General features: G+C 41.6%; 1 protein-coding gene across 1 annotated transcript in view; it reads right to left on the bottom strand.

Annotated features, from left to right (window-relative positions):
• Window positions 1-17825, bottom strand: part of LOC148030359 (uncharacterized) — a 37342-nt gene extending 19517 nt beyond the window's left edge. The window contains exon 1 of the mRNA XM_087686678.1: window positions 17508-17825. Within this exon, the coding sequence (XP_087542804.1) occupies window positions 17508-17698 (191 nt within the window). The 5' untranslated portion in view covers window positions 17699-17825. The remainder of the gene's footprint in view (window positions 1-17507) is intronic.
• Between the last annotated feature and the right edge of the window lie 3692 nt (window positions 17826-21517).

The raw sequence follows: 21517 nt of genomic DNA, 5'->3' as shown, positions 1-21517 counted from the left end.
AGCATCAGGGGTTGCTCAAACCGCATTCAAGTGGAAGAATTTTACCATTGATAATGGTTATTTACTCTACAAGGGTAGGGTATCTGTCCCGAAAGATACAGAAATAAGGCACTAGATACTCTTTGAGTGTCATGATACCCCTAGCGCGGGACATCGAGGAGTTAATAAGACTTATAGTCTTATTAAAAGGCAGTTCTATTGGCCTGGAATGAATAAGGACGTCCTTGACTATGTGGTCAAATGTAATAAATGCCAGGTTAATAAAGCTAAAAGATTGAAAATGGGAGGACTTCTCCATCCACTAGAGATTCCTTCAGGAAAATGGGAGAGTATCTCCATGGATTTTATTGTTGCATTACCCAGAACACAGAGGGGGCACGACTCTGTGTGGGTGATTGTGGATAGGTTAACCAAAATGGCTAGGTTCATTCCAACTTCAACTGATGTTAAAACACCAGAATTGGCTAGATTGTTCGTAGAGAACATATACTGATTGTATGGCCTTCCGGCAAATATAGTTTCTGATCGGGATAGAAAATTTAATAGTCAATTTTGGCGTGCGGTATTTAGGAAGTTGGATACTAAACTTAGCATGAGTACGGCGGATCACCTGCAAACTGATGGGCAAACTGAAAGGGTTAACCAAATCCTTGAAGATATGCTTAGGGCATATGTAAGTAAAAGGCAAACTAATTGGGAAGAGTATCTACCGATAGCAGAGTTTGCATATAATAGTGCCAAGCACTCTTCCACTGGATATAGTCCATTTATGTTAATGTATGGGTTTCAGCCCAGAGCTCCTCATGCAGTAGGACTGCATAAGAAAAAGGTTCAGGCAGCTAAGGATTTTTTGGAGGATATGAATAGTATGTTAAAATTTGCTCAATAAAATATTTAAAAAGCTCAAAATCGAGCTAGAGCATATGCAGATCCTCACCTTTGAAGAAGGAGAATTGTGTCAGAGTGCAGCGGTGCTGAAGCGTAGGACTGAGAGAGAGAGAACGCAGAGAGAGAGGAGAGAGAAAGAGACAGTGGAAGATGAAGATCTGCTGCATAAAGTGTGCTGTATACAAAGATATGCAGATATATACACGGGCGCAGTGCGCTGGACTGCGTGTCTCCACCTTGACAATGCAACCTGCTGTTCACCTTGAAGTCCGTTGCAGTCTGCACGATCTCCTGTCTAAAATCTGCGAACAGAGACGGAATCTGCGCGAGCCTCCAGCCTGTAATCTGCGAGCAGAAGAATGTGGGAGACTGCTGGAAATCACGGCTATAAATAGCCAGGAACTGGGCACCAAATAACTGCCTGTCGGCGGCTGCATTAAATGCAGCCGACTGTACAGCCTGGCTACAGTCCGACTAGGCAACTAATCTCTAACACCCCCTCTCAGAGCCTGGGCGGGGCAGAAGCCTGAGGGATCTGGCATGTCTCCAAAGTAGAGCCTGGGGAAGCGCCTTCGTAAACAAATCTGCAAGATTAACCTCCGTCTTGCAGTACTCCACGGTGATGGTCTCATCCAGAAGCTTCTCTCTGATAAAGTGGTACTGGATCTCTATGTGCTTCGTCCGAGCATTAAAAAAAGGATTCCGTGCCAAGGCAATGCAACTCTCATTATCGCACTGCAGCAAAGGGACAAGTCTGGGGGCAGCCAAGCTCCTCCAACAATCTCCGAAGCCACACAGCCTCACATGTGGTAAAAGACTACCATGGGCTGCTTCTTGCTACTCCATGATATAACACCTGCACCCAAGGTAAAACAGTAACCTGTAGTAGACCGCCTATGGTCCACATCACCGGCCCAATCCGAGTCGCTCCATCTTGCAAGAACAAGATCTGAACCACCTGTGCCTGCTGGATAATGAATCCCTAAATCAGACGTCCCCCTCAAATACCGAAGTATGCTCTGGGCAGCCTGCCAATGCACCGTCTGAGGTTCACTCATGAACCCCACCAAGAGCCCAACAGCAAAACAAAGATCAACACGAGTGTTGAGGAGCCAAATCAATGATCCAATCAACTGACGATAGCGGGAAGCATCCGCCATGGGAGAAGCTGAATGGGAAGTGGCCTTCCAGTTCGGATCCATAGGAGTAGAAATGGTCCGACAATCCTCCATCGCAAAAGAAACCAAGAGCTCCTGTACATATCTCTGCTGAGAGATGAAGATCCCCCTCTAAGACTGATAAATCTCATGGCCCAAGAAGAAATGGAGTAGACCCAAATCCGTCATCTCGAACGTCCGATGTAAAGCTGCCTTCGTCTCTTGGACCTTCTGTGCATGATCACCTGTGACAATCAAATCATCAACATACAACACAAAAAGCACACAACCAGCCTTGGAAGTGTGTACATAAAGCTGTGGATCGGCCTTGGAATGCCGATATCTCAACTGTGACTGAAGGAACGAATCAATCTTCTCGTTCCATGCACGTGGAGCCTGCTTGAGGCCATACAAGGCCTTCTTCAACCTGTAGACTTTCCCATCTGAAGATCCAAAGCCAGGAGGCTGCTCGACATAGATCTCCTCCTTCAAATCACCATTGAGAAAGGCCGACTTCACATCCAACTGGTAGACAGGCCATCTCCTATGGCCAGCCAAGGCAAGAACAACTCGAATAGTCACCATACGAGCAATGGGGGCAAAAGTGTCATGACAATCAATCCCTGGGCGCTGCGCAAAACCTTTAGCAACAAGGCGAGCGTTGTGCTTGTCCAAAGAACCATCACTAAGGTACTTGGTCTTGAAGACCCATTTGACGCCAATCACCTTCTTATTCAGGGGGTGTGGCACAAGTGACCAAGTGCCATTCCTCTCAATAGCCTCCAACTCGACTTCCATAGCTTTCTTCCATGGTGCGGACTATAAAGCCTCCTTCACGGAGGTGGGCTCTCGATCCCGCATAACACGGGTCATCAAACAATAGTTAGAGCAAACAAGCTCCGTAGAATGTGCCTAGTGCCTTCGTGACCGCCGCGGACCATCCTGCAGTCCCCACTCCTCAGGGACCCCCTCGATCCATGAATCACGGAGTGTGTCACGGGCCCAACGAGGAGGAGGCCGGACCTTTCCTCCTCTCTCTCCATCAGCTGAAGACTTTGGGATATCCACCGGTGGTAACTCCTCAGGGGTGACCGATGGAACAGTAGACTTTGTGTCAGAAACAGAATCAGAATCAAAAGGCGCGGGCTCCAAAGAAACTGTCGCGGGAGCCCAACTCTCCCCTGGATCTCCAAGAACAGGATGCTCCTCACCCGCTGCTATGGCCGGAACCTCCACGAACCGCACATCTCGACTGGTGTACACATCCCGCTTGACGGGATCATACAAACGATAGCCTTGGGACTAAGAGCTGTAGCCAACAAACACCTGTCTTCGGAAAGCTGCTTCAAATTTATCATGATGAGTCTTGGGAATATGAACATAGGCATCACACCCAAAGACCCTAAAATCAGAAACATCGGGCTTAGTCCCAAAGTAGGCCTCAAAAGGTGTCATCCCATCAACGGCCGAAGTGGGGGATCGGTTAAGGATGTGGACTGCAGTAGCCACAGCCTCGGCCCACAGAAACTGAGGTGTCTGTCGGTGCTCCATCATGGTGCGCGCCATCTCGATAACACTTCGGTTCTTCCGTTCAAGAATGCCATTTTCTTGAGGAGTGTTGGTGTTAGCAAACTCCTCGTGAATACCTTTATCTGCACAAAAACGAGCAAACTCATTAGAAATTCACCACCCTTATCAGATCGCAAGGTCTTCAATCTCCGGACTGATCGGTCCTCCTCAAAGAGAAGCCAATCCTTGAAGTGGGAGAAAGCTTCTGACTTCAATGCCAAGAAATAGGCCCATGTCATCCTGCTGTAGTCATCTACAATCAACATGAAGTACGAGCTCCCTCGTAAGGACTCGTTCCTCATAGGGCCACAAAAATCTGTAGATACAAGCTCCATCGGTGAAGTAGACCGCCGCGAAGCTTTGTTGGGAATCGCATTCCTATGCTGTTTCCCACGAATGCAGGAGACGCATGGCTGTTGGCTCACCACTATGTCCGGCAACCCTCGAACAAGTTGTCCACGTGACACCCTCCGAAGATAATCATAGTTGAGGTGACCAAACCAAGCATGCCATAGCTCTAACTGTGTCTGAGAGGTAAGAAGAAGAGTAGAGAGGGCGATGGAAGACTTCAATTTGTAGATGCCGTTCTCCTCATATCCGGATGAGAGAACCTTCCTTGACCCACGATCAAGGACTCGCACCGAATCACTATCAAACTCCACCAAAAGTCCAAGGGAACAAATCTTATGAACTGACAGTAGATGATACCCTAAACCTGGTACATGCAAGACCTCTGAGGTATGGGTACCACCATGTCCATCTGGAATAAGCTGCATCTCACCCCGTCCTGCAATAAACACCGAAGAGCTATCTCCAATGAGAATCTGCCCACGCGAGGGTCGCAACTGGGCAACACCATCTGATGGAGTCATGTGCCGAGAGGCACCACTGTCTACGATCCACTCTCGAGCTTGAGGAGCTGTCATCGCAGCATCAGAAGCATTCGGTGTAGAGTCCTCAATGACAGCTAGATGAAGAAACGCAGCTGATGAGGGTGCAGCCACCGCTCCAGAATCCTTCGTGTCCTTGTTGGTGTCCTTGTCTTTGTCAGGGCAATCCTTCTTCCAATGGCTGGTCTTTCCACAAATATGGCATGTGGATTCTTTGTCCTTGTCCTTGTCCTTCTTTGACTTGTTATCCCTCTTCTTCTTCTTTGGGTCCTTCCCTTTCTTCTGAGAGGCTTGACCTGTCAGTGCCTCCGACTTGGAAGCATTCTGTCCCTTCAGTTGTTCCTCTTGGTCCAAGACCATAGGAACCAACTCTTCCCACCGAAGAATTGACTCTTGCCCCGAAGCAATGAGGGCAGAGTAGAAAGCACCGAATCGTGGCGGCAACTGGGACAAGAGTGCGATCGCTATGTCTTCGGAGGAAATCGGCTTTCCCGCATTCTGAACCTGCATCTGAAGCTGTCTAAGCTTGTTGATGTGCTCCCGCAACGAAGAAGACTTGTTCACGGACAAGGTCCGCATCTGCACCTCCAAAGAAACCCGCTTCATAAGGGTCATCCGGTTATACATCTGATCAAGCTCCAGTCATATCTCCCGAGCCACCGTCAAGTGCTCGATGTGGGCTATCACGGCTGTAGTACAAGACAGAAAAAGAAAGGAACAAATCCTGGCATTCAGTTTGTCCCAGTGAGACTGTGCCTTGGCCAACTCCGCACGAGCATCGGAAGAGAGTTTGGACTCATCTTTCACCGAGGGCCGGTCGATCTCCTCCTGTACAAGCTCCGCCAAATCATAGGACTCAAGGATGGCTAACATCATCACGCGCCAGATGCGATAGTTGTCGCCATCGAGCTTCTAATCTACAGGAAGAGCCGGTAAGACAGGCACCTTCCGGTCCATAATCGTCTGGAACTCCAAGTCAATCTCTGTAGACATCTTCACCTGTAATGCCTTCACAAACACAAAAGCAGCCCCCTCTGATTGTGAAAGCTCAGCCTGCTAGGGCTCTTCCGCGTCCCAAAACTTCTTCACCCGCCGGAGGCGATGAAAAAGCAAAACCTGCACTTGAAAGCTGAAAACTCAAACTTCCTCCTCGTCAAACAGCAGTAAACAGCAGCAAATCCACCACCTAGACTCCTTTCCCGTGCGCCCACGCTCGCTTCAGCCTTGTTCCGAGGCGCAGCCCTCCTGCCTGCCCTCAAACGCTGAAAATGCAGCCTTGTGTCGCGATGGAAACTCCTCTTCAGGTTGGTTCTGCACTCAGTCAACCCTTCAACACTGCTTTGATACCATGTCAGAGTGCAACGGTGCGGAAGCGTAGGACTGAGAGAGAGAGAACACAGAGAGAGAGAGAAGAGAGAGAAAGAGACAGTGGAAGATGAAGATCTACTGTATAAAGTGTGCTGTATACAAAGATATGCAAATATATACACGGGCGCAGTGCGCTGGACTGCGTGTCTCCACCTTGACGATGCAACCTGCCGTTCACCTCGAAGTCCGCTGCAGTCTGCACGATCTCCTGTCTGAAATCTACGAACAGAGACGGAATCTGTGCGAGCCTCCAGCCTGTAATCTGCGAGCAGAAGAATGTGGGAGACTACTGGAAATCACGGCTATAAATAGCCAAGAACTCGGCGCCAAATAACTGCCTGTCGGCTACATTAAATGCAGCCGACTATATTGTACCAGGTCGGACTGCCACATGGCAGTCCGACTGTACAGCCTGGCTACAATCCGACTAGGCGACTGATCTCTAACAAATTGGTCTATCTTAAGGTGCCTGAACAAACCAAAACCATGAAAACGGGACGATGTCCAAAACTTTCACCCAGGTATTGTGGTCCTTTCACAATACTTAAAAAGGTGGGAGAACTGGCTTACAAGCTCCAACTACCTACTGGTAGTAAAATACATCCAGTTTTTCATGTAAGTAAGTTAAGGAAGAAGCTGGGTGATTTGGATAATCCAATCTTAAATGATAACATTGAGGAGCTATTAGATGACCAATCTAATCCACATGAACCAGAAAGAATATTAAATGTTCGTAACAGACGAACAAGGAAAACTATTTATCAAGAATGTTTGGTTAAGTGGAAAGATTGTTCAGAAGAAAGCTCAACATGGGAGCAAGTAAGTACCCTGAGGAAAAGCTTTCCCAATTTACAGTTAGACCTTCCAAGTATCGTTTTCGAGGACGAAACCAATTCTTAAGGGGAAGGAAATGTTATATTAATAAGGTAAATTACGGGAAACACGCACGAGGGATGACCGTCCGGGGCCTTGGGCGCCCGAACGGGGTTTAGGGGAGCCTAGAATTAAAGAGAATCCAGGAATAGTAGGACTCACCAACAAATGACGGCTGGCAATCGGATTACGATGAGAGTTGCTAGCAATAACTAGGCAAGGCTGGGAGGAAAAAAGGATCTCGTGCCCTTTGAGTGTCAGACTGTATTCTCTTGGGTTCTCTTCATCTTTTGAGTCGCATAACACACTTACTCCAAAATTTGGGGATTTTCATGTATACGTAAAGATTCTACTCAATTGAGTAAAATTTGTGGATTCTTGCACACTCTCGAGTCTCAAAAATTGGAGCTTTTCACATACATGCAGAAATTGTAGTAGAACATGTACAATTCTTGGAATTTTGACACATTGGACCCCGTACAATTTGGGGCTTTTGCAAAATTTGCAAAGTTTGGGTCAAATTTAGTCTTGGTATGTACTTGCAATGCAATTTCTATGCAAATTGAGCACGTAGCATCCTAGAAAAATTTTGGGCTTTTGCAAAATTTGTGAAAATTTGGCAAATTCGGCTTGTATAATCTACTCGAGAGTTATGTTTAATGTCATTTGAGTAATTTGAGCGGAGAAATTTTGGGGCTTTTGACCATGAGAGTCAATTTGTGCCTGTGGATGTATTTGGCGCAAAATTTGCAACTAAAATTTAGGGCTTTCTCATGCAATTGATGTATTAGCCCCTGATACAACTATAATTGCTTACGGTGTGCTGTAGTACACGTTTCATACCTCTGAATATTGATTTGCAAATCTGAAATTTCTACAATTACTTGAATTTTCATTGTTGATTGGTACTTGCTTCGTACCTTAGTCATTTGTGTGACATTTTGGCTCACATTTGTTGACTTTTGAGTCACATTCGAGTTGTAAATCATGGCTGGCAACAATGATAGCAATAATCTTTTTCACATCAAGAAGCTTGAGGGTGCACACAACTTTGCTATATGGCAAAAGCAATGCTATAATGTCTTGGTGCAGAAGAAATAAGTGAAGCCTGTAAAGACAAAAGGAGTAAAACCACCAACCATGGATCTAGACGAGTGGAATGAGTTAGATGAGCTTGCATGCTTCACCATAGAGCTTTCAACATAGAGAAACTAAAACCTGCTTATGATATGTAGCAATGGCTTGAGGAGTTATATGCTCAGAAAAGAGTAGTCAACAAGGTTTCTTGGTCGAAAATTTTGATGGACCTTGCTATGAAGGAAGGTACAGCCATGTCTGTACATTTGAATGAGTTTAACTCTATTTTCAACCAACTGATTGCTTTGGAATTTCACATTGATGAGAAGTTGAAGGCAACCTTTTTGCTATGCGCTTTGCCTAAAAGTTGGAACACTTTTAGGACAGCAATGAGTAATTCTAATGCTATGTGTTATCTTCACATATTGAGAGCTCTTTACTCACGAGGAGCTCAATAGGCAAAATATTTCAACAAACAAGTCTTCCAATGCACTGTTAAGGAAAGGGCAAAGGCAAAAACACTAATGATAACAAAGATGAGAAAGAGAACAGCCAACATGCAAAGAAGAGCAGCATGAAGATAGAGAAAGTCAATGTAGTCAATTGTGAGAGTGACAATAGCAATGATGTACTCTTTGCTTCTTCTTTTAGTGCACAATCTTTGATTGCAGATTCTGATGATGACATGCACACCTGGATTCTTGATTTAGGTGCCTCATTCCATGTAACACCACATCGTGAGTGGCTCTCTAACTTCAGTGGTGGTAGACATAGTGTTGTCCACTTGGGGGACAACTATGCATGTGACATTGCAAGGATTGGCAGCGTGCAGTTGGCATTTCAACATGGTTCAGTGTTCACTCTCCATAGTATAAGGCATGTATCCTAGCTCAAGAAGAGTTTGATAAGCACAGCACAACTACATGATTAGAAGGCTATCATACCACTGGGGATGGCAAATGGAAGATATGTAAGGGCTCTAGAATTGTTACTAAAGGCTCTAAAAGTGATACTCTGTATCCATTACATGTATCTAGTATGCATGATCATGTTGTCACCATAATCAAGCAGCCAAGTATGTATTTGTGGCGTAGTTGGTTAGGGCACATGAGTCAAACTAGAATGAAAGTGCTTTCTCGTTTGGATTATTTACTGTGTTTAAGGTATGCTGATTTCGACCATTGTGATCATTGTATTTTTGGCAAGCATACTCAAATATCACATAAAAAGTCTCTTTCACTAAAATCTTCACCCTTAGTGTTGGTACATTAAATGTATGTGAGATGCCATGGTTGTCTCTAGGGAAAAAGAAACATTTTATTACTTTCATTGATGATGCCACATGCAAAGTATAGGTTTATCCGATCCATCGTAAAGCGAGACTTTGGATAAGTTAAAAAAATTCCTTGCACTTACTGAAAATATGACCAACAAGATATTAAAGTGTCTTCACTCTAGCAATGGTGGGGAATATGTGTCCAAATCCTTTCAAGCCTTTTGTGACAACAAAGGGATAAAAAGGGAGCTCACTACTTATAATCTGCCCCAAAATGGTGTTGCAAAGCATATGAACAGGACTATTCAAGAGAAGGTCCGTACCATGCTGTCTCATGCTATATTACATCATGAATTTTGGGTAGAGGCTGTTACAACAGCCATACACTTGATAAATCAATCACCAAACAAGTCTTTGGGGAGAAGAGTCCCTCAAGAAGTGTAGTCGAGCAAGCCACATTTGTATACACACTAAAGAGTATTTAGTTGCGAGACATTTGTGTACATACGCAAAGAACAATGTAGCAAATTGGAGCCAAGATCCTGTAAATGCATTTTTCTAGAATATGGTGACGAGGGAGAAAAGGGGTATAAGTTATGGGATCCCGAAAAAATGAAAATTGTACACAACAATGATGTAATCTTCCGAGAAAATCGCATACATAAACAGCCCAAAAAGATAGAGGAAGTAAAACATATAGGACAACAAAGAGTGTCCACTCTATAGTAGTAAATACCTGCTGTAAATGACCCTACAAATGTAGGGAATGATGCTGAAATTGATTAGCAAGAAGTTACCAATGATATACCACAGTTTCAGTAAGAAAATGTGCCACTAGAACAGTCGGAACAGGCAAGATAACATGTTGAACCTTTTAAACAGCAAGCTGTTAATGCAAATTTGCAGGCTGAATAGCCAGCAAACACTGATCATTGGGTCCATAGATCGACCTATAATACCAAACAACTAGATATTTTAACAAGATGAAGGTCACCTTTGGTTCCTCACCAAAGTACAAACCATGACTTGTTGCCAAAGGGTATAAACAAAAACATGGGATTGGCTTTGATAAAACATTTTCTCATGTAGTCAAAATGACTATTTTACGAACCATATTGGATTTGGTTGCATATGAGGATATGGAACTCATATAGATGAATGTAAAGACTGCTTTCTTACATGGTGATCTGCATGAGGACATATATATGTAACAACTAGAAGATTTTGTAGCTAAGAAGCAAGAAAAGATGATATGTAAACTCAACAAAAGCTTGTATGGGCTGAAACAAGCTGTTTGATGGATTCGTACAAACAGAGAGAGAGCCCTCAAAAAACTTCTGAGCACGAGTATCTCTTCTCCTCCCAACCACGCCTAGATCTATGCTGGCCCTCCTACTCGGATTTCTTTGCCAGCCGTCAACTTCCTGGAGTCCTACTATTCCTGGACTCTCTTACTCTCTAGGCTCCCCTTAACCCCGTTCGGGCGCCCAAGAGCCCGGATGGTCATTCTCGTGCATGTTCCCCTAGATTTACCTTAATGTGACATTAAATGTCACTTTTAATGTCACATTCCATATTTATGACCTTAATGTGACATTAAATATCACTTTTAATGTCACATTAATGTCACATTTCCTTCCCCTTAAGAATCGGTTTCGTCCTCGAAAACGATACTTGGAAGGTCTAACTGTAAATCGGGAAACCTTTTCTTTAAAGTACTTACTCGCTCCCATGTTGAGCTTTCTTCTGAACAATCTTTCCACTTAACCAAACATTCTTGATAAATAGTATTCCTCGTTCGCCTATTACGAACATTTAATATTTTTTCTGGTTCATGTGGATTAGATTGGTCATAGAATAACTCCTCAATATCATCATTTAAGATTAGATTATCCAAATCACCCAGCTTCTTCCTTAATTTACTTACATGAAAAACTGGATGTATTTTACTACCAGCAGGTAGTTGGAGCTTGTAAGCCAATTCTCCCACCCTTTTAAGTATTATGAAAGGACCACAATACCTTGGTGAAAGCTTTGGACAGTGTCCCTTTTTCATAGTTTTAGTTTGTTCAGGCATCTTAAGATAGACCAATTCTCCTTCTTCAAAGGAGATGTCTCTTCGGTGAGGATCTGCATATGCTCTAGCTCTATTTTGAGCTTTTTTAATATTTTCTTGAGCAAATTTTAACATACTATTCATATCCTCCAAAAAATCTTTAGCTGCCTGAACCTTTTCCTTATGCAGTCCTACTGCAAAAGGAGCTCTGGGCTGAAACCCAAACATTAACATAAATGGACTATATCCAGTGGAAGAGTGCTTGGCACTGTTATATGCAAACTCTGCTATCGGTAAATACTCTTCCCAATTAGTTTGCCTTTTACTTACATATGCCCTAAGCATATCTTCAAGAATTTGGTTAACCCTTTCTGTTTGCCCATCTGTTTGCGGGTGATCCGCCGTACTCATGCTAAGTTTAGTATCCAATTTCCTAAATACCGCACGCCAAAAATGGCTATCAAATTTTCTATCCCGATCAGAAACTATATTTGCCGGAAGGCCATATAATCGGTATATGTTCTCTACGAACAATCTAGCCAATTCTGGTGTTTTAACATCAGTTGAAGTTGGAATGAACCTAGCCATTTTGGTTAACCTATCCACAATCACCCACACAGAGTCGTGCCCCCTCTGTGTTCTAGGTAAAGCAACAATAAAGTCCATGGAGATACTCTCCCATTTTCCCGAAGGAATTTCTAATGGATGGAGAAGTCCTCCCTTTTTTAATTTTTCAGCTTTATTAACCTAGCATTTATTACATTTGACCACATAGTCAAGGATGTCCTTATTCATTCCAGGCCAATAGAACTGCCTTTTAATAAGACTATAAGTCTTATTAACTCCTGGATGTCCTGCACTAGGGGTATCATGACACTCAAAGAGTATCTGGCGCCTTATTTCTATATCTTTCGGGACACATACCCTACCCTTGTAGAGTAAATAACCATTATCAATGGTAAAATTCTTCCACTTGAATCCAGTTTGAGCAGCCCCTAATGCTCCATTTCCGTGTTGAACATCCTCAGATATTCCTTCCTCAGTAGAAGCACTTTCAGTTGGATCCCCATTTTTTATTGCTTCCCATATGTTGGAATATGCCGGATCAACCTGGCATTTCCCTTTTAAAGATTCAAGCAAGTTGGAAGTGAACTGAGTAAAACTCAATTCATTAATGATGGGCATTCTGCTGAGTGCATCAGCTACTATATTATACTTTCCTTTTCTATATCTGATCTCATAGTCGAACTCTTGGAGGAGTTCGGCCCATCTGGCTTTACGCCCGTGTAAATCTTGTTGATCATTAAGCCACTTAATGCTTTCATGATCCGATAAAATCAAAAGTTTGGCACCATACAAATAGTGCCTCCATTTCTTCATTGCATGTACTATTGCATACAGCTCCCTCTCATAAACAGAGTAGTTCTGTTTTGCACGATCTAATTTCTTGCTTTCAAAAGCAACTCGTCGACCTTCTTGTAATAAGACCGCGCCTATTGCCTTATCACTAGCATCAGCTTCAACCACAAATGGTTTGTTGGGATCCACTATTAATAATACTGGAGCTGTAGCAATAGCTACCTTAAGTTTTTGAAAACTTTCATTTTGGTCTGTTCCCCAATTAAAACTTTTCCCTTTCCCTTTAAGTTGGTCTGTCATTGGAACAGCTATTTTGGCATAATCTCGAATGAATCTACGATAAAATCCAGATAAACCTAGGAAGATCTGCAACTCTTCCAGGTTCCTTGGAGGTGGCCATTCAATAATTGCCCTTACTTTTTCTGGATCCATGTTGATTCCCTCTTTCGAGATAATATGCCCTAGATATTTGACCTCTTGTGCAAAGAATTCACATTTAGTTTTCTTCGCATAAAGGGAATGTGTTCTTGACAGTTGGAATACTAATTGTAAGTGTTCCAAATGTTCTTCTCTTAATTTACTAAAGATCAAGATATCATCCAAGAAGACTACTACAAAATGTCCTAGATAGGGCCGTAAAACACTATTCATCAGCTTCATAAAGGTAGCTGGTGCATTGGTGAGGCCAAAAGGCATCACCAAAAAATCATAATGCCCGTATCTAGTACGAAATGCCGTCTTAGAAACATCTTGTGCCTTAATTCTTATTTGGTGATAGCCTGATCTTAAATCTATCTTTGTGAAGAATTTTGCCCCTTGCAATTGATCAAAAAGATCTTCCATTCTGGGCATAGGAAATTTATTCTTCACCGTTATTTTATTAAGTGCTCTATAGTCAACACAAAGTCGCATAGAACCATCATTTTTCTTTACCAATAAAATTGGTGAAGCCCAAGGTGAATTACTGGGTTGAATAAACCCTTTATCCATGTAATCCTTAATTTGTTTTTCAACTTCTTGATGCTGTGTTTCACTTAACCTATACAGTGGTTTTGAATTTGGGTGTGTATCCTTATTTATATCAATTGGGTGATTTATATCACCCCTATCTGGTGGAAGGCCACTTGGTAAATCAGAAGGAAACACATCTTTAAAATCATCTAACAAACTGTTCAATTCATTATTAACATTCAACTCACAAACATAAGAAAATTGTTGCTTAATATTACAGAAAGTAAAAGTATTCTGTACAGGAAGAGACCATAGCATATATACCTCACAAATTTCCTTCTTTATCAGCTTCTGAACTTCAGTAGAACACAGCAAAGGATTATCAGATACTTCATGTTCACCTTGAATGACAAAAGTCTTACCATCCCTTTCAAATTCCAGTGTATTATGGTGATAGCTACGTTTTAAGGATGGTTCCAATCCCCATAGCCACTCCCTCCCTAGAGCAATATCAACTCTTTCCATGTTCATTATTTGGAAATCAAGCTTATCTTTATATCCTTGAATCTCGATTTCCAAATTGGATACCATTGTATCCCATATTTTATTGTCTTGGCCTTGCATCATACGAACAACATATTGATGCTCACTGTTTTGTTGGGGAAGTTTCAATTTTTTGACAAGTGCATAATTTATAAAATTATGTGTGGCAGAGTCATCAATCATGACTCTAACCCGTTTTCCAGCTATCAATCCATGTACTCTAAGTAAATCATGTGGCCCAAAAGTAGGCTGCCACATAGAAGTTGACATACAACACTTATGTTGTACATCCATGTGCAAGACCTCTAAAGATTTATACTTTTCATGGCCCTTTAATTCTAAGGTCTGCACTACATGGATTTGTTTTTCTTTTTCCTTGCCCTTGTCCTTATCTTTTCCTGTCTTCCCCCTTTTTCTTTTGAGGGCAATTCCAAGCAGCATGGTTAGGGGATAGGCAATTGAAACACAACTTTTCTTTTTTGGCCTTATCAAAGTCATCAGGACTTAACTTTGGCCTCATATATGGTTTCTTTTCAAAAGGTTGTTTTTTACCCTTGAAAAATGGCATTTTTCTTTTAAATTTGCCCACAAATTTTGAGGTTTCCAATTCCTTAGACTTGGGCTCCGTATCGGTGAGACTAGTGAGTGTACCTGGACGCGTACTATCTTCATAAATTAATGCAAATTTAATTGCCTCTTCCAGCGTCTTAGGTAAACTCCGTTTTACTTCCTTTTTACAGGCTTTATCCAGTCCCCTAATGAATCCTCTTGTTTTTTGGAATTCATCAATTCCTTCCAGTTTGAGGATTATCTCACGATATTCCTCCAGATATGTCAGTAGGGGTCGTCCCTTTTGTCTGACATAATCCCAATCTTCCCAATTTCTTTCCATTTCATTTTCAGGAAGAAATTATTTTAAAAAGACGGATTCAAATTGAGCCCAAGTTTCAGGTATTTTATTCGCCTCCTTTAAAGTTCGCCACCACTTATATGCTTTGGGCCCCAAAGTTAAACTAGCCTCCAGTGCTTGGAGATGTGGTGGGGTATTTTTCAATTTATGTAAATCTTCCCATTTTTGGAGGAAATTAAAGATTGTGTCTTTATTCCTATCTTTTTCCTCCCCGTAAAATTGAGGTGGTTTCATATCCTTTAAAACTGGATTATCCCTCAATTTATGGTAAGTCTGGGGTTCCTTAGGATCTCGCATAGTCACATCTAAATCTTTCGATGAAGATGGGACATCCGAGGTTTCTATCTTATTTTTATCTCTTTCCAACAATAAAGTTAATTGAGATTTTATTTCAGTAAGTGTTTGGGTTAAAAATTCCATTTGAACCCCCTGAGTTTGCACACGAGCAGTAAGATCATCGAATTGCTCTCGCGTGGCAAAAAATTATTCCCATTGTTCTTCTTGTATGTCTGGTTCATGGGGATCTACCATAGGTTGATCCCCAGAACTAGACCTTTCCATTACCCTTTCTTTCCCTTTTTCTACCATTAATACACTGGAATTGAAAAGCAAAAATAAGAAATTTGCATACAAGTAAAGTACTTCCCTGATTTTTAATGGCAGATAGTGGCTATTGATTCGAAAAGAAACTCAAAGAGTAAGAAACAGATTGTATCTTCCCGGATTAGAACAGTGAAATAATCATGCCGGAAATCCAATTTCCTGACTTCAGTCGTATATGATATTCTTATGCCCCTCTCACAGCAGTCGCAGTCATGTCCATCTCAGGAGCAGTCACAATTACCCGTCAACAGCAGTCGTGACAGAGTCACGTTTTCTCGTGACCCCACGTCTGATGCTGGCGACTCCACGCCTGGTCTGGTCCCACGCCTGGTCTGGTCCTCGCGACCCCACGCTTTTCTTTTCTCTGCCCGTAACGTAACGGGTCACATTAATGTGACGTGGCGCTTCTCCCTTTCGTTTTTCTTCACGGCGCCTGGTACTCACGCGATGTGACGTGGCGTTTCTTACCTTTGTTTTTCTTCACGGCCCGTCGCGCCGTCACGTTTTCACGGCGCCTGGTACTCACACGACTTTGCGAGACGTTGGCGACCTGGCAGGCGACTGATTATCTGACGAGCAACTGACGATTTCTGATAGTCGACGGATCTGATCGTTGAGCCATAGGCTCTGGTACCAATGTTTGATGGATTCGTAAAGACAGAGAGAGAGCCCTCAAAAAACTTCTGAGCACGAGTATCTCTTCTCCTCCCAACCACGCCTAGATCTATGCTGGCCCTCCTACTAGGATTTCTTTGCCAGCCATCAACTTCCTGGAGTCCTACTATTCCTGGACTCTCTTACTCTATAGGCTCCCCTTAACCCCGTTCGGGCGCCCAAGAGCCCGAACGGTCATTTTCGTGCATGTTCCCCTAGATTTACCTTAATGTGACATTAAATGTCACTTTTAATGTCACATTCCATATTTATGACCTTAATGTGACATTAAATATCACTTTTAATGTCACATTAATATCACACAAGCACTATGTAAATGATACCATAAGTTTGATATATTCATGCAATCTCAAGGATTTAAGAGAAGTCAAGTGAATCACTACTTGTATACCAAGAAGGTGACAGATGGCAGACTTATTATATTGATTTTATATATGGATGATATGCTTATTGGTAGTAGGGATGTTTATGTGTTAGACACATTGAAGCAGAACCTACATACCAATCTTGATATAGAGGATCTTGGTGAAGCAAATCATATCCTTAGTATGCCTATACTTAGGGACAAATCAAAAGGTTTTCTTTATCTATCACAGCAAGAGTATCTATCCAAGATTTTGCAACATTTCAATATGGAGAGGGGGAAAGCAATTAATGTACCATTGCCTCCATATGTGAAACTCGTACAGAGGACAGTCCTACATTTGATGATAAAAAGGCTAAAATAGCCAAGATTCCATATGCTTCAATTGTGGATAGCTTGATGTATGCTATGCTTGCTACACGTCCTGACATAGCATCATGCTCTAAATAGAGCTGGATCCTCTGTCAAAACAGATAAGGTATTAAATCAGCAAACACACATGATACACCCACCTACACACGACAACAATTTGCACAAGAATTTGGCCCAATTGGATTAATGCAACACCATTCACATGATGAGAAATTTCAAGCATTTTGAGCCGTTTCCAACAAAAACCACCGTCCAAATTCATGGAAGTGCACTTTACTATGAAAGAACACAATTCTATCGATACACCTAAGCAAGAGACAATGGAAGGTCAAGTATTGACTCTTAACTCCAAAATCAAGCCATGAGATGGGGCAAGGGCCAAAAACTGGCCATGATCCACTTCTCTTAGCTACACCATTCTCTTAAAAATTGATATAAATATCTTCTGTACGAGATACTCATTTTTGCTTCATGATACGAGCCCTTGGATCAACGTGAGCTACTGCTGTTCTTTGTCAATACTCATGCCTACCAGAAGCTCAGATTGTGAAACATGGTAGATGCACTCAGGCGTACCTGGTGATGTATTGTTGGACGAGGTGAGGTTGGCGAAGCTTGTGGTGGTTTATTCGCAGCTTGCGGGTTTGCTCCTGCGATTGGATGGCGAGCAAAGTGTCCAAGGAGACTTCCGGGAACCTGGCTCGAGCAACCTCGATAGGATTGCAAGCTAACACGCAACAGACCTCTTCAAAAACAGACGCCTTCATCTCTCCCCGTCTCTCTCGGCGGTGACGCAAAGCACTTGGTAGGGTAAAAAAGCCACGCAAACATCAACGCTATCGCCCCACATGAATGGGCCGACGTCCAAAAGACCGTGGAGATCCCAATTGTCCTCGAAGGACTTATACATACAACAAGCCCATACCATTAAAAAACATGATTGGACCATATTTATGAAGCAAATTATTAATCATTTCGCACATAAACACATGGCCAAGTGCGCTTTGATTCAATTGACTGATTGTCGATAGTTACAACATGAGCCAGTCTCTAAATTCATTATCAAATTAAAACAACTTTTATTACAAATTGGTCCCAAAATGTCGAAAGATGTGAACCTATACTTTTAATGGCCATGCTTGCATCATGATTTGGAGGGGGAAGGGGGGGGAGGAGGGCGGCAGGGGGGGGGGGGGGGGGGGGGGGGTGTTTAGTTCAAAATCAAGGTCCACCCAATCTTACCAAGGCCGTAAAGATCACTCAAAGGATCGAAGGAGCCGACATCATGTACTTCAAAAAGACTTCAAGCAAAGTAGAAATGGAAATTATTCCCATGGATATTGACGTTTAGAATGCTCAAAAACATCTACCTAAAAGAGATGCTCAAGGGCAACCAAGATGTTTTAGTTGTAACATCTATAGACATGCTATTAGGCACTATAGAAAACCTAAGAGACAACAATATATTTTAAAAATTTTCAAACTGTGCCAATTTTTGAGAAAGACAGTGCTTCCCTAAGAGAAGTGCAAGGAAAAGAATGAGCAGGTATCCTCTTGAAGCAGATCACTCACACACATAGGCCTCGTTTGCCTCAAGAAAAAATTTGTGAGCACTCTAACTACTAAAATTCATAATAAATGGATGAAAATTTTATTAGACTCTAGTAGCTCATTTTCTTCCATCAACCATCATAGTTTGTAACTACTTAACAACGTGCCAATTAAGAAGGCAACCCCTATTGTCATTCTCTTTGGTGACCATTCAAACGTGTACAAAAGTGACACCATCAATATTGTCAACTTAGAAATTGCAGGAAAGAAATTTAGATTTGAACATTTTGTATTACCTCAACCATTATTTCATATAACCCTTGGTTGTGATTGGTTTGATATGTTTAACGCTAAGTTGGACTTTGGGAGTTGCACACTTCAAGTACCAAAAGTTCCAAATATTAGTTTTGAATAGACCAAAAAGAAAAGGTTTCTTCAACAAATGCAAATGACTACATCCTTGGACAGAAAAGCTATCTCAAACTATAATAGGAATACCCTAGATTACAACCAAAAACTAGACAATTCTTAGTCACAATAGCTCCAATCAAGCATGAGATCCAAATGCAAGGCATATATCCTATCAAATCCACTCAAAGATGCCATAGTCCAAAGAAGAACCAACCTATATAAGAAGTAGTAGCAAACATGTTGTAGAAGGGTGTAATTCAACCCTCTCAAAGCCCATGGGCAGCAAAGCTCCACCTCGTCAAGAAGAGTTCTAGCGAATATTGCAGTATTAATTTTCGAAGTTTAGGTAAAGTTATAGTGCACTATGTGTTTTCCATGCTAAGATTGGATGAATTGCATAGGGGAGAGACTTACTTGAGCTACTACGGCAAACACACACTATACATATGAGAGAAAGCTCATTCAAGAACAAAAAGAAGAGAGATGGAGGCCAAAATGTTTTCTTGCTGATTTCTTCTTCTTTTTCTTCCACATGCTTTTCAATTTGTACAAAGTATAGTCAAGATACAACATAAAGAAAAGTGGCCAACTGAGTCAAGCACTACATAACGAACTATACTAATTAACTAGCGCTATAATTACACTAACTGTAGATAGATGTAACAAATTAAATACAATAAGTGATAAGTTAGTAACCATATAAGATTCATAATAACTACCGACATGCTAAGTGTAGACATGTGAACCTATCTAACCAGGCGGTCCATCATCAATATCTACACATGTTGAGCTTGTCATTTCAATGCTCTCCCTCAAGCTCAACTACATCTCTGTAACTCCAAGTAAACTTCAAATCTTTCAAAGCTTCTCTCGACTCAATGCCTTCATGAAGATGTCAACTATTTGATTTTGTGTGTTTACATATACTAAGTTAATCTCACTTATAAGTACCTTCTCTCTCACAAAGTGGTAATACCCTTCAATGTTTTTTGTCCTAGCATGGAACACATGGTTCCTAGCCAACTGTATGCTACTCATGTTTTCACAAAGAATGATAACTATACCATCTACTTGTATATCCAAATCACCCAATAACTTCTACAACCATACTACCTCACATGTTGCCATAGCAACACCTCTGTACTTAGCCTCTGGACTCGATAAAGCAACTGCAGATTGCTTTTTGCTACTCCAGGTAATTATTATACTACTAAAGGAAAACATGAATTTGCTAGTAGATGTTTTATCAGACATGATACTGGTTCAATTTACATCCATTTATCCTAACGCTTGTGTATCCTTACCTACCTCATAAAAAAGTCCATAATATAAAGTGAACTTCATATATCTCAATATGCATCTAACTACAACCAAATGAGGCTTTCTAAGCACATGCATAAGTCGATTAATATGGCCAATAGTATAGTCAAGCGCCTGGCCTTGTAATCATCATGTAGATTAAACTCTCTACTATCCTCCTTGAACATAGTAGGGTCTTTTATCTCATCTCTAACATCAACACTCAACTTCACATTTTGCTCCAATGGCACTAAAAGAGTCTTACATGCTGTCATATCATACTTGGATAACATATCCAAGCCATACCACCTTTGGGACAGCCATATACTATCATCACATCTTATCACCTCAATACCAAGAAAGTACCCCAACTCATGCAAATCCTTCATCTCAAACTTCTTCTTCAAAAGGTCATTTACTCCAACAATCCCACTATCATTGTCACCTGTAATAATCAAGTTATCCATATAGATGACTATGATGACCAAACCTGCATCTTCCTTTCTCACATGAAGTGAGTAATCAACATCAGAAACATAAAAGCCCATGTTGACAAGATACTCTTAGATTTTGTCAAACCATACTCTAGGTATTTGCTTTAGCCCATAGAGTGCCTGCTTTAACCTATGTGCACATGTGGGATACTCTAAATCCTCATAACCTATTGGTTGCTCCATATACACCTCTTCTTGCAATTCACTATGCAAGAAGGCATTCTTTACACACATTTGTTATAACCTACAACCTTTGGATGCTGCTAAACTAATCACATATCTGATAATTTCCATCTTAGCAATTGGACTAAATGTTTCTTCGTAATCTATGTCATATATTTGAGCATAGTATTTTGCAACCATCCTAGCCTTATACCCCATAATATAGAACCATTTGAATTATGCATAATTTTGTAGAGCCACTTACAACCAATAGCTTTCCTACCCTTAGGCAATGGTAGTAGATCCCAAGTCTTATTGGCCTCTAATGTAGCCATCTCGTCATTCATTGTTGCATCCCAATGAGCATGACCAACAACATCCTCAAAATAAGTGGGCTCAACATCCTCAACCATCTTTACCATATAAGTATAATGATAAGCTACATAACCTTCAAAACAAAATCTTTAATAGGGTATCTGACTTGCTAGACCTGCATACCATTGGATCACTCGAATGGGCCTTTTACATTACCATGTGCTCTTTGTACACCTAGTGTCTTGACTAGAGGAATACCAAGATCATTATCCAAACTCTTTGAATCAATGGAATCTACATCAAACCCCAAATGACTAGTAGATTTATTATTATCATCAGACACATCCTTTTTTC

Source organism: Lygodium microphyllum, chromosome 10 (genome assembly GCF_053477565.2).
Source record: "Lygodium microphyllum isolate KBCC chromosome 10, Lygodium_microphyllum_v1.1.10, whole genome shotgun sequence".
In the NCBI taxonomy this organism is placed as follows: Eukaryota; Viridiplantae; Streptophyta; class Polypodiopsida; order Schizaeales; family Lygodiaceae; genus Lygodium; species Lygodium microphyllum.
The sequence above is the reverse complement of the archived record's forward strand: the minus strand, read 5'-3'. Positions and strand labels throughout refer to the sequence as shown.